Below are 15,649 nucleotides of genomic sequence, written 5' to 3'. Positions count from 1 at the left end.
AACAAAAGAAGAGCAAACAAGAGACTGGCTGTGCCCTAGCAGAGCAGCAATGGCTCTACCCCATGGAGTTAAAGTGCTCTCTGCCCTCTGGTTTAACCTGATACCAATGTCACAACTCAAAGTTCAATACCTAGTCAATGTGACTCAATAGAGCTTTTAAAAAACGTTCTTAACTCTCATTAGAAGCTGAAGTAGCACAGTAATTTAATGATGGATTCGAATGCAATTATGATAATTAAAATAGCAATTTAATTTTATGCTGTCTCTGGGAAATGCTCAGCCCAAAGGTAGCACATTCAAATTCTGAGTAACACTGGTTCAGACCTTTGATTCGTATGACAAAGCAGTTAAATGTAGTAAAGTTCAGCTACGAAAACTTATGGGTCATAGGTATTCAAATTGTTGCTACCTATTTGGAGTACTACCTATTTTTACCATCAGTAAAATTTCGGGGGTGATCTTTGTGAAAATAAAAATAAAATACAGTACTATTTATTGATAACTTTACATGTAAAAACTGTGCTAGTTTTTAGGATGAAGATGTATGAGACTAAGGTGTATGTTCCAACAGGGAGCTCAAAATGTCGTGGGATTGACAAGCAAGAAGATAAGCAATTTTATTATGTGTTGGGACTCACTTTACATAGAAGCACAGAAGTAGGAATGGGACAGTTAGCAGTGTGAATAGACATGTGCATGTTTGTGTGTGTGCACTTAGGAAAATATACATCGGCAGACAACATGAATATTTATACAACAGTAAGCCACACATGGGATGGAGTAAAGCATAAAAAAGGGCTGTTTCAAGCAAAAGCACATATATACCTTGAATCTAAGTCTCAAGCTATTTTGTTCGATAGATAGAAGAGATGTCCAGACTGACAGAACAACAATGAAGGGCTAGATCCTAATAAAGGTCTTTTCTGGTGCGTATGGTATTAGGGATGGAACCCAGGGCCATTCTTCCTCTAAGATATACTGACCTCTCTATTTTATTTTATTCTCTATTTTGACATAGGATCTCACTAAGTCACTGCTTGCTCACCTCAAACCTGCGATCCTCTTGTTTTAGCCTCCCAAATATTGGGATTACAGGCATGGGCCACTATGCTATGCTAAAGTATATTTTTTCCCTTCTCCTCCTCTTCTTCTTCCTCTTTTATTGGTTCCACCATGTTCCAAAGTTTAGAATTTGTAGAAGATAAAATACTAGCACAATATTTAATTTAAATTTTTTTTTTTTTTTTTTTTTTTGTGGTACTGGAGTTCCTGGAAGCCCTTCTACTTCCGGGATACATTCCCACGGGCTACACTCCCAGACCTATTTTTAACCTTTTCATTTGGAAACAGGGTCTCTTAAGCCAGCGAGGCTGGCTTCGAACCAGCGCGATCCTCCTGTCTCTGCCTCCCAAGCTCCGGGATTACAAGAGTGGGCTACCACGCCCAGCTAATTTAAATATATTTTAATTTGGGTTCTAGTTTTACCAAGATCTCAGTAGAAGCATAATGTCTCCTGACCACCAGAAGTGTGCTGCTAACATGTTTTGATTCGAATCTTATCTCTGTCGCTATTGGCTATCAACCTCTTCACCTTTCTACCACATGAGAGACAAAGTTCACTAAGAGTCCACGTTTTCCATTTATTTATTTATTTATTTATTTATTTATTTATTTATTTATTTATATTTTTGTGGTACTGGGGGTGGAACCCAGGGGCTTTCTACCTCTGGGCTATACTCCCAGATCTATTTTATATTTTATTTGGAAACAGGGTCTCACTAAGTTGCGAGAGCCTCACTAAGTAGCTGAGCCTGGGTTCGAAACTGTGCGATCCTCCTGTCTCAGCCTCCCAAGCGCGGAGATTACAAGCGTGCACCACCATGCCCAGGGAGTCTACATGTTTTGATAGATGCTCATTCGACATCCTGTCATATTTGATCACTGTTCAACATATTTGAGATGTCCAGTTGGCATCTAAAATATTTTACTCTATAAGCTCACATGTACCCAAATCTATGCTAAAAATTGCAAAAAAATAGAGAAAAAAAAACCTCTTCCATGAATACACACTAACACATGTTTTCAAGAGTATGGCATCTGTAGGCAAAGCTACTAAGAGTTTAAATTTATTTTTAAGTTCTATCCAGATGTCTAGAATATCATAATACTGGTTAGATATTTGGCTAAGCATTCATTTTATGAATTTGATTTTTTTTTTTTTTGGTGGTACTGGGGTTCCTGGAAACCCTTCTACCTCTGGGCTATACTCCCAGACCTATTTTATATTTTTATTTGGAAAGAGGATCTCTTAAGCCAGAGAGGCTAGCTTCAAACCTGTGCTATCCTCCTGTCTCCACCTCCCAAGCACAGGGATTACAAGCATGCGCCACCACGCCTGGCTGAATTTGATATTTTTGGTAAAGAGAGCCAGCCAAATAACACACTACACATCTAATGCATATGCATTAGAGGAAGTAAGGAATTGCCACCCTAAATCTGCCCCTTTGGTATGCAGGGATACTGAGGATGGGGCCAATGAAGGAAAGGGCTTTCTCTGAAGTCCTCAAAGGGAACTCAAATGTCATTTATCCCTTCTCAGAAATCTCATCAGTCAGGGAAGACTAACTTTAATCACAGGAAAGAAGGCTGGAAGTCAGTGCCACGCTCAGAGGAACTCTGTCAAAGGATGTTGTGCCAGTATGGGGAATGACCTAGAAAGATTTGGGAAAGCTCTGATTATTAATATATTTCAAAAGAAAATAATTGGTATATTTCAAAATAGTTGTGTCAAAATGGAGGCAGACATGGATAAAGAAAGACTTGGTTTAGGCCTAACAACAGGCAGCTATTCCAGTGTAAATCAACCTAGCTCAAAGTACTTAACAAGTCAATAGAGGAGAGTTAGGGCTTCCTCTTTCTAAAGACAGATCTACATGATCTAGGGGGGATGGGGCAGGGTTTGACCTTGCCCTTTATGAAAGGAGACACCTTGCTAGGGGAGGTACCTTACAGGGACATTCACTATGTCAGAGCCACGCAAACAAGATGGAGGTCATGGATATAAAAAGGCCAAGTCCACGTGTAAGCCCTTTGGTGTACTCATTCGAGTCATCCCCTCATGCCATCTTGGCATGGGGCTGTATTTCTAATTTCTGTATTTCTATCTTTCTAATAAACTCCTTTAAATCTTCAGCAGCTGTCCAAGCGATGAATACTTATTCTTAGCTTAGGACAAGAATCCACGGTTTTTTTGTTTGTCTGTGTGTCTGGTGGTGGTGGTGGGGGATTACTTCTCCCCACGCACACACCACGCACATTCCCCCCCCCCCAACCTATCCCCTGCAACCGATGTCACCTATTCTTATTAGAGAAAGGTTGCCTTCAACCCACAAAGTCTATGCACCCCTACATCTACTACCCCTCTTCCCCTACCACCTACAAACGATGTATGAAAGCTTCTAGATGTCACTGGGGTTCAGGGAATTAATGTTTCTGTTATGAGCTATCCCCGAGCACATAATATATTTGTATTCCTTTTCTCCTGTTAATCCACCTGCTGTCAATTTATTTCAAAGTCTAAATCATCAAACCCTCAGAAAGCAGATGGGATGTGTTTCCTTCCCTATAGCAAATTCGCACGAATGTGCCCATGTGCAAAGAACCCAGTTGTTTTGGACTCTAACACAAAATTATGCACTAGCTTATCCAGTTGTTAATTCCGCTCTTGTATCCTGGACAATAACACCTAAACAAAGTTGGATGACAGTTCCTTAAAAGGTTCAGGTTCTCAGGGCTTTGTATGTTCATTATGTTGAGGAAGACATGTTCTTGTCAAGGTGAGGAATTCGCTGTGAAATTCTGTGATTCAAGGAGAGGTCTTATGTAATGCACTTAGGTTGAAACAGTCATCAGCCAGGTAGAATCAGCAAAACACCATTTATCTTGATTTCCTCACACAAGGATAAGAACAGAATAGAATATTTTCTGTTACTTTCACATCATCTCCTAATGTAAAAATTGTCATCACTCATTCACATACAAAGGTTCTGGAAACACAATATTCAAATGCTGTTTTCTTTTTTTCCTTCTTTCTCCTTCTTTTGAATTCCCCTTCTCTTTTTCAAACTCTTTAAAGATCTGCTACCTGGGCACATTCAGGTGGCACTTATCACACATCTTGAGAAGGGAACACTTGATAAAATCTCTTTCTTTGACCAATCTTGAGCCAGTACTAAGAAAAGAAAAAAGTGCTTTAGGCATAAACAGTCTCACAATGGTGCTTCAGCTCTTGTGCTGAGATGCATGCTGCAGTAGCCTTTATCAGGAGAGTGAGTGTCCCAGGGAGCCTTTGTTTGGAAGAATGGGTCAGAAAAGACAGAACCCAGGAACTGGCACAATTTCCACATGCTAAGGGGGTACTTTTACAACATTGCACTAGATCTACAGGAGTTGGTAGAAATGTCTTCTTTTTCAAATTACTTTATATTACCTCTTAAATTTCTTCATTTCTGTGTGTGTGTGTGTGTGTGTGTGTGTGTGTGTGTGTGTGTGAGAGAGAGAGAGAGAGAGAGGAGAGAGAGAGAGAGAGAGAGAGAGAGAGAGAGAGAGAGAGAGAGAGAGAGATACACTGGGGATTGGACCATGGGGTGCTTAACCACTGAGTTATACCCTCAGCTCTTTTATTTATTTTCTTTTAATTTGAGACGGTCTCCTTAAGTTGACAAGACTTGTTTCTTAAGCCGGGCACGGTTGCACACGCTTGTAATCCCAGCATTTGGGAGGCTGAGACCAGAGGATCACGGTTCACGGACAGCCTCAACTACTTAGTGAGGCCCTCTGAAACTGAGTGAGACCCGGTTTCAAAATAAAGAATAAACAATAGAGCAGGGGGTGTATGTCGGAGGTCGAATGCCTCTGGGTTCTACCCCCAGACCGCCTAAAAAAAAAAAAAAAAAGATTTGCTTCTTAGATTTCAGTGGCACTATAGATTCATAACCCAACAAAAGAATATGTTTCTCTTCTTAAAGAAACCAACATGAATTATGAAGACCAGGAATAGTAGAGTACTTTAGGGACAGGTATTAAAGACAGACTCATTCATATTAATAACTATGCATGCATAATATTTGTATCTATACCGGGTATTTAACATGTCATATTGTAACAGGAATTTAAAAACTGCTTTTGCTAAAACGCACCAATTCTTCACTTGGGCCTAAAGATCGTTGATGGTTAATTAAAGAAAGATCAAAGCTTGACATCTTTGCTTTCATCTTTATCTGTCTTCTTTATTATCAAATTAAAATTTTGGTTTAAAGTAATAAACTTAAAACTTAGGGCCAGATTTCTGTTCATCTCTGCATATAAGCATGCTGATCACTGAAAGAGTATCTGTTTAAAAAACCTTTGGTTATATGAGGTTGATTGGTCTGAATTTAACCGCTCACATGTCAGGACTGAAGACATCAAGATAAGAGAAACTAAAGAATTTTGTCATCATAATCAATGTCCTTTCAAGTTTTATAGCATCCTGTTCTGGACTCCCAGAACAGCAGCTAGAAATCACTAGTCACTGCCCTAAAACTGCCCAGAACAGTGGGCCTTGCACGCAGATCACCTCATGATCAGACTGCCCCCTGCAAGGAAAGCAATTGCCCCATGACAGGGACTGAGTCTGACCCCTCAGCAGGAGAAATCATCTCATGGGAACCTGACTACCCTCTCAAGTGGCAACTTCTCCATGGAGCCACCTTATAGAACCACTTGCAAGATGAATTGACCAGACCAGGACTGTCTGAACAAGACTTGTTTAATTAAGATATTTAACCATGTATACTTCTTGCCCAAGGCTCCAATTTGTCTTTCGTGTAAACCCAAATCTCCTGTAAGTACCTCTGAAGACAAGACTAGGAATCTTTGTCTTTCCAGTGTAGTTATGCTGATTAAAGCTCCTATCTATAAATTGGCATCATGATACAGGTGGCAGAACCTTGTCTGTTGGGAATTCCAGAGCTGGAGCCTTCAGCCTAAAGGTCCACTAGCAATAGCAGAAATATAAATATATATGCATATGTAAGAGATTCGTGGCTTTCTGAAGTCAAGCCCAGCTTGCATTTTGCCATTATATTCAGTATTTTCAAATGTTTGAAGCCAAAATCAAGTAAGGCAAGCTCTTTTCACTTTTCTTATTAAAATGGAAACAAAAGCTAATTCACAGTTGTCCTTCATTGAAACTGTTTTCTAAATGGACATTGAGGTTGGTTTCTCTTTATAAAGTATTCTTCTACCACCTTTATCACTAGTTAACCATTGTCATCTTTCAGCTTCTCCCCAAATGAAAAGAAAAAAAAAAAATCTAAAACCAAACAAGCAACCAACAAACAAAAAACCTGTGTACACCTAGTTTGTACGGCACTAGACCTATACCTATTAAATAGCTGGTTTAGGAAGGTAAAATGCAGAAAAGAAAACAATCTCAGATATATGGCTTTGTGTTCTGATGCATTTACTTCTATTCTGTGTCCATAATTTTATCATAGGAAAAGTCTCTTTATCACCCAAAGTCCCTGAATAAATTTTGTAATTTCAAATGCTTAGAGCTGATTATTAATCCAGTGCAAACAAAGGTTTCTTTGCATTCATGAACCTTCTCAACAGTAGATTCAAAATTATTTTACTCTCGGCACTTTTAAGTTTAATGAATACAACATCCCTGGATTACAATTTTAGGTTTTAAAATAAAAGTGACAGGAAAATAATGAATGCAAAATAACTGAGTCATGAGAGTGAAAAGTGCAAATTTAAATTGCAATTTAGTAGCATTATCTGATGAATATATTTGCAACTCTCTGAGATTTGATAAAGAAAATTACATAATAAAACTAGGGATGATCTCAGACCAATTAGATGACTAAGGTAAATCCATATACTCAATAGGCTAATTAACTTTTGACTGATAGTCACTGAAGGGCCATTAGAAATGTCAAGTGTTCTTACCTCTGCACCTAGAGAACCTAAAAATATATATATTCTTTAAGAGTTATACTTAATAATCTTTTTACTAAAACTTGCAACTCAGAAATGTAATGACCAATATCACAAAATCCCTTGAATTAATGGGAACCCCTATTCTGTTATAGAAGCATCAACATACACACACACACACACACACACACACACACACACACACACACGTAAAGTTTTACTATGCTTTAGTTGAAGAGAATAAAACAGAATTAATTGCATGAAGTTTTAAAACTCTATGCTTATTATATTTAATAAAAATATACTCTGTAAAGAAAGCACTAAAAACAATCAAATGTGTTTTCCCTACGGGTGTGCCATCTAGCCATGGGAGAAGGCAAAGACATATAAAAGTTATATTGCAAGAAGAATATTACAAAGTAGTTTGAAAAGAATGTACTCTTATGGGACTTCATGGGCAAGAAGGAGAAAAGAAAAGTGATTGCCTTTAAAAACAGAGATGTAAGGGCAGGCGTGGTGGCGCACGCTTATAATACCAGCGGTTGGGAGGCGGAGACAGGAGGATCGCACTGGTTCGAAGCCAGCCTCACTGGCTTAAGAGACCCTGTTTCCAAATAAAAAGTATAAAAATATAGGTGTGGGAGTGTATCCCGGAGGTAGAAAGGTTTCCAGGAACCCTAGTACCACCAAAAACAGAAATTTAAAAGAATTGACTAAGAACAAAGGATGGGGAAACAAAATGTGCCTTTGGGGTAAACACTGCAGGTGATTAGTGGAAGAGAAGTTTGGAAGGGCACCTGTGATCAGATCATGGATGGCCACATATGCAGAATAAATCACACTGAAAGTTTCTAAATAGGTAAGACAAGAAATCCATGCATTGTACAGCATAAATGGACAATAGAATGAATAATATAGTTTGTGTCAGAACATAAGAGAGGAAGCTCTTGGACATGTTAGAGGCTAAGGCAACTGGATAGACAAGACACAGATCTCAAAGGCCAGGGTATGGTAACAATGCACCAAAGTGTGGAAAGACATTGTCTCATTTCAAGAATGGGAAGGAGAAATGAATTTGGTGACTATTTAGATGTGGGGATTAAGAGACAGACAAGACACAAAAACTGCCAGAAGCTCGCAAATCTGTGCGAGTAGGGGACTAAAAACTAAGAAAGATAAGGTACAAAAAGAGTTAGGAACCATTGTCAAGATGAGGACCATTTTTTAAAGCCTGTTAAATACTGGTGCTGGCAAACTGTTCCAGTAGGTGACCAGCAGTCCATGGATGGAAAAACAGGTCTGGATTTAGGAGAAGGATGAGGCTAGAGAAAGTGGAGCCATCTGCACACAGTCAGAGAATAAGTCTTGAGGGAACTTTGTGTGTCTGTCACCAGTGTTACGGTTTTTGGACTGTTATGGTTTGGGAAACTGTCCCCAGGGACCTTTGTTAGACCCCTGGGAATAATTCCCCACAAACCAAAATAACACGAAAACCGCGGGTTCTTGTCCTGAGCTAAGGAGAGATATGCAATAGCTCGGACTCTTGCTAAAGATTTAAAGGAGTTTATTAAAAAGATAGAAATACAAAGGATAGTTACAGCTTCATGTTACCCAAGGGGGTCCTTCAAATGAAATCACCCAAGTACAAAACATAGAACAGACTTTTTATATACAAGACATCCTCCATCTTGTTTTAAGTAATTCTGACATAGTAAAAAGTCCCTGTAAAGCTCCTCCCTGTACTTTTCCTGCGGAGCTGAGTTTACGCTCATTTTTCTCCTTTCACAGAGGTCGACCCCCTCCTCCCATCCTAGCTAGATTATCAAATTATGTAAACCTGTCTTTAGAATGAGGATGAGGAAGCCCTAGTTCCCCTCTCCTATAGACTTGTTGATTACCTTTAGCTAGGTTAATTTACATTGGAATTGTTGCCTGCTTCTTGGCAGAAACCAAGTCCATTCACAGATCTGCCCCTCACCCAATTTTTGAAATATATTTACTAATAATCAGAACTTTCTCAAATCTTCCTAGGCCATTCCCAACACGGGTACAACCAGTATCTACTTCTCCTCCATGAAAGAGAATTTCTCCCTGCCCCATGGTGATCAGGCTTAGCCATGTGTTTTTCCAATGGAAATCGAAAGGAATGGTATGCATTACTTCCACTAAAAATTGGCTGTAAGAGCCTGTTTATCCATCAACCTCTTTTTCTCTCCTTCACAGAATTGGCAGTGTCCAGCGAGTGACTGTTTCTGTAGCCTTTCCCTGGTATAAACTCACTTGGAAAGACAAAACACAGCTGATATGGAATGTCAGTAAAAAATAATTATTTTTTCTAAAACTATTTGGATTTGGGGGTTTATTACTATCATATAATCTACCTTAATCTGACTGGTAACACATGGGAATGAATAAGATTTCTCAAAATTCAGAAGTAAATAAAGATCAGGTGATGATGTTTTTACACAGAACATAATCAGACAATTCTGAATTTGCCATTTCATAAAGAAGAAAACAAATAACTCTGCTATTTCCATAACATTTGCCAAACTATTTTGACCATATTTTCTTGATTTCTGTCATCTCTTTTTCTTCATTAAAACACTTGTATTTTTTAAAGAAATCTGGCTAGCTGAGATAATAATTATGATTACTTTGGGAAATGCTTTTATATGTACTATTTTATAAGGAATAATGACCACTTTATATACAAACTATTTTTCATATTTAATTTAAAAAAATAACTTTTGCCTATAAATATTTTGGGAGTTAATTCAGCAACATAACCCTTCCTCTTAGATCAAAAAATTAAAATAGGCTTTAATGTTTAGGAGTATCTCCTTACCTAGTGATAGACACACTAGGCTTTTTTTTCTTTGCTTTCTTTTTTTTTTTCTTTTTTGGATACTGGCGATTAAACCCAGAGGCATTCTCTCTCCAAACTACAACCTGGTCCTGTTTTATTTTTATCTTGAAACAATGTCTTGCTAAGTTTCTGAGGGCCTAAGTTGCTGAGACTGGCCTGGAACCTTCAACACTCCTGTCTCTGCCCACAATGTACTGAGATTATAGGCATGTGTCACCATGCCTAGCAATACACTAGGCTTCCTAAGAGCAGCTGGTGATTGATCACTGAATACTAGCATATGTTTACTAGTACCAGACTAATTTTAAAAAAAGTGAAAATGAACAAAATCCAAAACACAAGATCAAAAAGTTAATGAGTTGGAGGTAACCTATAGGTCACGTAGACATATTTATTTTCCTTAATTGTAGAGGCAGCAATTAAGCCTCTACTATTTATAGAAATAAGAAATGAATGACTGAGAGAGTTAAGGTGAAATAATTGTCAAAATTATCTTTTTATCAAGTAACTTTGTCATCAAAGATTGTTTGAGGGGGAGTATCCTATTTTTTTATATTTTAGAAAAAATGCCCAAATCAACTTTCTAATTCAAGTCCACATCATTTCTTGCGCTTTTCACTATATTTTCAACTCTGAGTGTTCTCATCTACCAAAGCACTGCATGCTTAACATTTCTTAAAGCAATTAGTCTACTTTTTTATATAATTTGGATAGTTTTTTTTCTTAGCAATGGATTATTTTATGTAGGTAATGTGGTGAACTCAGTAAAATGTGATTTATTATATCTCTATGTTTTACGTATGTATAAGTTCATAAATCACAAAATATCCTTGTTCATTAGGCAGAAAAGTTATAATTTTGCATTACTAACAAATGCATGATCTTTGATTCCAGAGCTTTATCTCCCTCTCCTTCTGCCAAGTATTTAACAGTCCTGGAAAACTAGTTCAGACACTCATTTGGATTTTGAGGTTGCACTCCTAATCAGTCTGAGAAGCAGGCAGAAATGTAAAAGACAAGTGACCATTTTAGGAAACCTCACATTTGTCAGCTCAGGTCCTATGTTGTAATACAAATGGGATAAGAACCTATGAAATGGATGGAGTTTTTTTTGGCTCCATATATCATTCGCATAGAGAGTTTTGTGGGAATTCAAGTCTAAAGACAGAATTTGGGCTAGAATATATGATAAATATGCTGGAATCTTTAGGGGGTCTCATCTTACATGATTTTCTCCTATGTATCCCATCTTTATATCCATAAATTAGTAAAACAGCAATGATGTCCAACACTTTCTTCCTTTGCCTTTAGGACATCTGCAATAACTTTATAGACCGTCCTATATTCCTCCTGCTCTTCTGGAATTTTCCCTAGCTCCAGGTTGGAAGGCTGTTTCACCACTCCAATACCCTTTCCACTGTTAGGTTCATTCTGACATTCTTATTTTATGTAGTCTCTTCTATAACCCAATTCAAAATTTGTTCTCATTCAATTTTTAAAAGAACGGAGCCTTGAGGGCTGCCACCTTTCACTTTCTAGTCTTTGAGCCACGATGCTCACAGCTCATGTCTATAACAGAGGCTAGATATAGGCGGTACTTACTTAACCTAAGATAGCAGCTCTACCTACCATGAAAATATACATTTTTGAATGATTTTATCTTTAATAAGAGCTTTTTCATTTTAAGAAAGATTTGTGTTAATCAAACATCTGTTATTAATTTTAAAAAGTATAGAATTCAAAAAATTATAGGGTTTGTTCAGGCAAAAATTATACATTAATCCTTCAAAACCAACTCATCTCTTTGTCCTCCCTTTCTCTTAACTCCTTAGCATTAGAAAACTATCTCTGTTTCTGTATGGCAAGAGTAGCTTTGTGCCCCAAAATCTGGAAGGAGAAATTACACCCATCTGATTCATTACCACTCATTTCCCATAGCCACCAAAATAAAGCACTCAACCTCCAACTATTAGCAAAAGGCAAACTTTTTTCTCAGTAAATTTCCATCTAAATAATAAAATGGTATAATCCAACTCTTGTTCTGGGTATCGAACAGGTGAATATGATAACCATTCCCTTCTCCCCCTCGCAGAGTGCGATGGCACAAACTTGGACATATCTGAGAACCAAAGGGGTAAAAGAAGATTCAGTCACTTAAGAGACATTTTACACAGTTGGGCATGGTGACGCATACCTATAATCCCAGTATTGGGAGGCTAAGAAAGATGGATCACAGGTTCATGGCCACCCTCAGCAAGTTAGTGAGACCCTACACAATTTAGTCAGATGCTGTTTCAAAAATAAAAAATAAAATAAAGCTGCACATGTAGTTCCAAGTTAGAATGATCCTGGGTTCAGTTCCCAGTACCACAAATAAAAAAGAAAGAAAGAAAGTAAATATTTTATGCAGGGCCTTCAACATATCAGACCAGGTTTCAGGACACAGAGGTGACAGGTACATTCAGCCTCAGGGAGCAGATAGGGTCCTCGGAGATGAGGCACGATGAATCTGCCAACAGATTCAGGTAAAAGACACTCAGTGTGCTATGGGAATTTGAGGAGAGTATCATTACCCCTTTTAGATTGACTTAGGAATAGGAATAATTTCAGATCCTTGAAAGAGCTTACATGTGTTCAGTGGATGAAGCATGTGTAATAAAGGTGTTTTAATCTGTTCTATTATTCATTGTTTAGCATTCTATATTTTCATCAGTTTGGGCTAAAAGATTCTCTTCTAGTTAAGATACTACCAACAGGACCTGAACATTCTTTTTCCTCTCCATTACCATTTGTATAGACTAGATAACAACCAACCTGTATTAGCCAGTGTGTTCTAGAAAGTGATTTGTTAAAGGTTCTACCATGTGTCATGCAGGACTTCCTTTTATGTAAAGTATGAGGACCAGAGGCCTTATACTTTGAAACACCAGCTTAGGGAAACCCCAATGACTTTCTCTGCTGTGAATAAACTGGTCATTGACAGGAGCAATCTCCAGAGGCCATTCAGAGGCTATTGTTCCCCATGAAGACTGTTAAAAAGAATAATTGGTATCAATAACACTTACCTGTATATGCAGAGGGACGGTTACTCAGCCATAACGGAGCCCAGAATCACACAGCTCCCACTTAAAACAATGCAATGTTTGGAATTTATGGGAAGAAAGCCTCTCAGAAATAATGCTTTTGTTCAGGCCTTCTGGATTCATTTGGTGAACTTTGCTGTTCTCACAGTTAAATCAAAACTGCCATGTAGTTATAAGCTCAGGTACCGCATACAGGATGCTAAGGAAAGACACTGAAAGGGGTTCGCTTCTCCACATTACTGGGGACATGGCTTTCACTGTGTTGACCACTAGTAGTTTCCTCTATACACACAGTCATAGGATTCTTTGAAAATGCAATATGTGAAATAAAACTAAGGCTTATCTTAAGGGTACCAGAAAAATAGAAAGAAATAATTATCACTACACAGAAAGATGATTCAGACGTGAATCGATGTGACAGGCATATAAAATAACAGACATGGAATTAGACAAGGGCGGGAACCCAAAAAAAACAACACAGACAACAGCAACAACATCAACAACAACAAAGATCATCGCTTAACCTGTTTTGTCAGAGCTGGTATTGATGGTATTGGTAGTGATGGAGGTGAAGGTAGTCTTTGCGCAGTCCTTGGCTGTTACAGATTTCTGCTTATTTTTCATGGCCTCCAGTGCTTTGAGCTTCTTGGCATGTTTCGTGCCTTTGTAGTGGGCCGCAGCCTGGCTCTACAAAGGAGAACAAAATGAACCATGCAATCAGGCTCATTTCTAAATTGGCATTCTCTGTATTACTGCAAATACAGATGCCCTTTCAATAACAGGTACCGTTCAAGCTAATCCTGGTCCTGGCCAAACAGTTGGGGTTCTACTGAGAATGATGCTGGAAGGCAATGGGAAGCAAATTCTAAAACCTAGGTTCAGAAGGAAGAAATATACCTTCGGTTCTCTGAAGAGAAACGCAGCTGAGTACTAATGCATCAAGAGTATTTGCTTTGTGAAGTGGGAGAGAAATTAAGGACTTATACCTGTTTTGCCTTTGTTCCACCAGGGAGGAGAGTGGGGTCCCAAGGAATAACAAAATCCCTAGAAAAGTGTGGCTCTCATCCTCCTGGCTTGGAAAATACATTTTCTCTCTCTACAATGTCTTACTAAGGCAGCGCCTTCCCAAGATGGGCATGGTGGCACATGCCTGTAATTCCAGTACTGGGGAGGAGGAGGCAGGAAGATTGATTGCGGTTCAAGGATAGCCTCTGTAGTTTATTGAGACTCTCAGCAAACTAGCAGGACTCTGTTTCAAAACAAAGAATAAAAAAAATATGACTGGGGGTGTGGCTCAGAGATAGCATGTTCCTGGGATCAACCCTTACTACCACAAAAAAAAAAAAAGGAAAGAGAAAAAGGAAGGGAAGGAAGGGAAGGGAAGGAAGGAAGGAAGGAAGGAAGGGAAGAAGGAAATTAACAGGTGTCCCCAACAGGTGTCTACAAGAATGGTTCACATGTAACAAGGGAAACTGAGGCTGAAGCTGGAAAGCTCAGATGCAAATCTAATGCCTCAAGATAGGCAGTCACAGGGGAGCTGGGCAATATTTTTATTGTTCCTTTCTCCCTGCTTCCTACAAGTGATAGCAGGACAGATCCGACATAGCATCACTTGTTAAACACATGGATCTTTCATGTCACAGTCCAATCAGGAGGCTCCAATGCACTTAAAGGAAGTACAGGAGCCAGCATAATTCTTATCCCCTGAGCCTGTGGAGATTTTTTTGTTATTTTAAACAATGATACACATTTTCCAAGTTTGTATTATCTTAATACTTTTTGGAGGGTTATACTAGACAGATACATTAATTGAGAGAGAAAATCATCTTTAAAGAAACATATATATATTATATATATATATATATATATATATATATATATATAAAATCAATGATGTTTATTTATTCAGGAAAACAAAGACTTTTAAGATACAGGGGTCAAGGTGGTAGTGAAATGTGAGTGGGCAGTGCGGTACTTAGATAGAAGAGTTTTTCATGTCAAAACATATTAAAAAAAAGTTTTCTCCCCAAAAAATAATCTCAGCAAAGGACTAATTCTGTTAGATCACCCATTGCCTCCCATTGCTTCTTTTAAGCTCAATGCTGCATTTTATAAAAAAGAATAAATGATAATTGCATTATTCTTTTCATCATTACAACTTCAGTGGGTAGGGAACTACAATGCAATATCTTTTAAAAAATAAATGGTCCACGCCTTCATTTGCATCATTCCAATAAGCTATTCTCAAAGGATCAGGTACCTTATTGAAAGAACACTGGACAAGGGAATTATATATTAGCAAGAGTCTGAACAGAGAGCACACTCATGCATCAGTTACAAGTTTTCCGACAACACATAACACCAAAAAAGACATAGTGTGAGCCCAGATTGGGAGTTAAGACATGCTATAGTTAATTGAGAATCCAGTTATGGAGTAATTTGGCTTGATTCCACATGGGAGAAACCACTCTGATAAAGAAAATTATGTCCTTTTTTCTTTTTCCTTTCTTAGTTCTCCTTTTAATAAATCAAGTCCTATAGCCCTATCGTTGGGGAGTATGTTATATTCAAGATAGTTGGTCATTTTTTAGGAAACTGCTTATGTCATTTAACTTAAAAAAAAGTTTCTAGCCAGGAATAGTGGGCCAGGTTTGTAATCCCCGCCTGTGGGAGACTGAGACCAGAGGATCGCAGTTCACGGACAGCCTCAGCTATT

The 15,649-nt window shown here is 38.2% G+C and overlaps 1 protein-coding gene across 2 annotated transcripts in view; it reads right to left on the bottom strand.

Annotated features, from left to right (window-relative positions):
- The window catches only part of ZNF385D (zinc finger protein 385D), a gene marked incomplete at both ends in the record, with an annotated part of 986,415 nt that overhangs the window by 87,707 nt on the left and 883,059 nt on the right, over positions 1–15,649 (bottom strand). For both annotated transcript variants that reach the window (XM_080715614.1, XM_080715615.1), the window contains one exon: positions 13,458–13,620. In XM_080715614.1, the coding sequence (XP_080571740.1) occupies positions 13,458–13,620 (163 nt within the window). The remainder of the gene's footprint in view (positions 1–13,457; positions 13,621–15,649) is intronic.

The sequence above is a fragment of the Muscardinus avellanarius genome (assembly GCF_963383645.1).
Source record: "Muscardinus avellanarius genome assembly, chromosome: 18".
Taxonomy (NCBI): Eukaryota; Metazoa; Chordata; class Mammalia; order Rodentia; family Gliridae; genus Muscardinus; species Muscardinus avellanarius.
The sequence above is the reverse complement of the archived record's forward strand: the minus strand, read 5'-3'. Positions and strand labels throughout refer to the sequence as shown.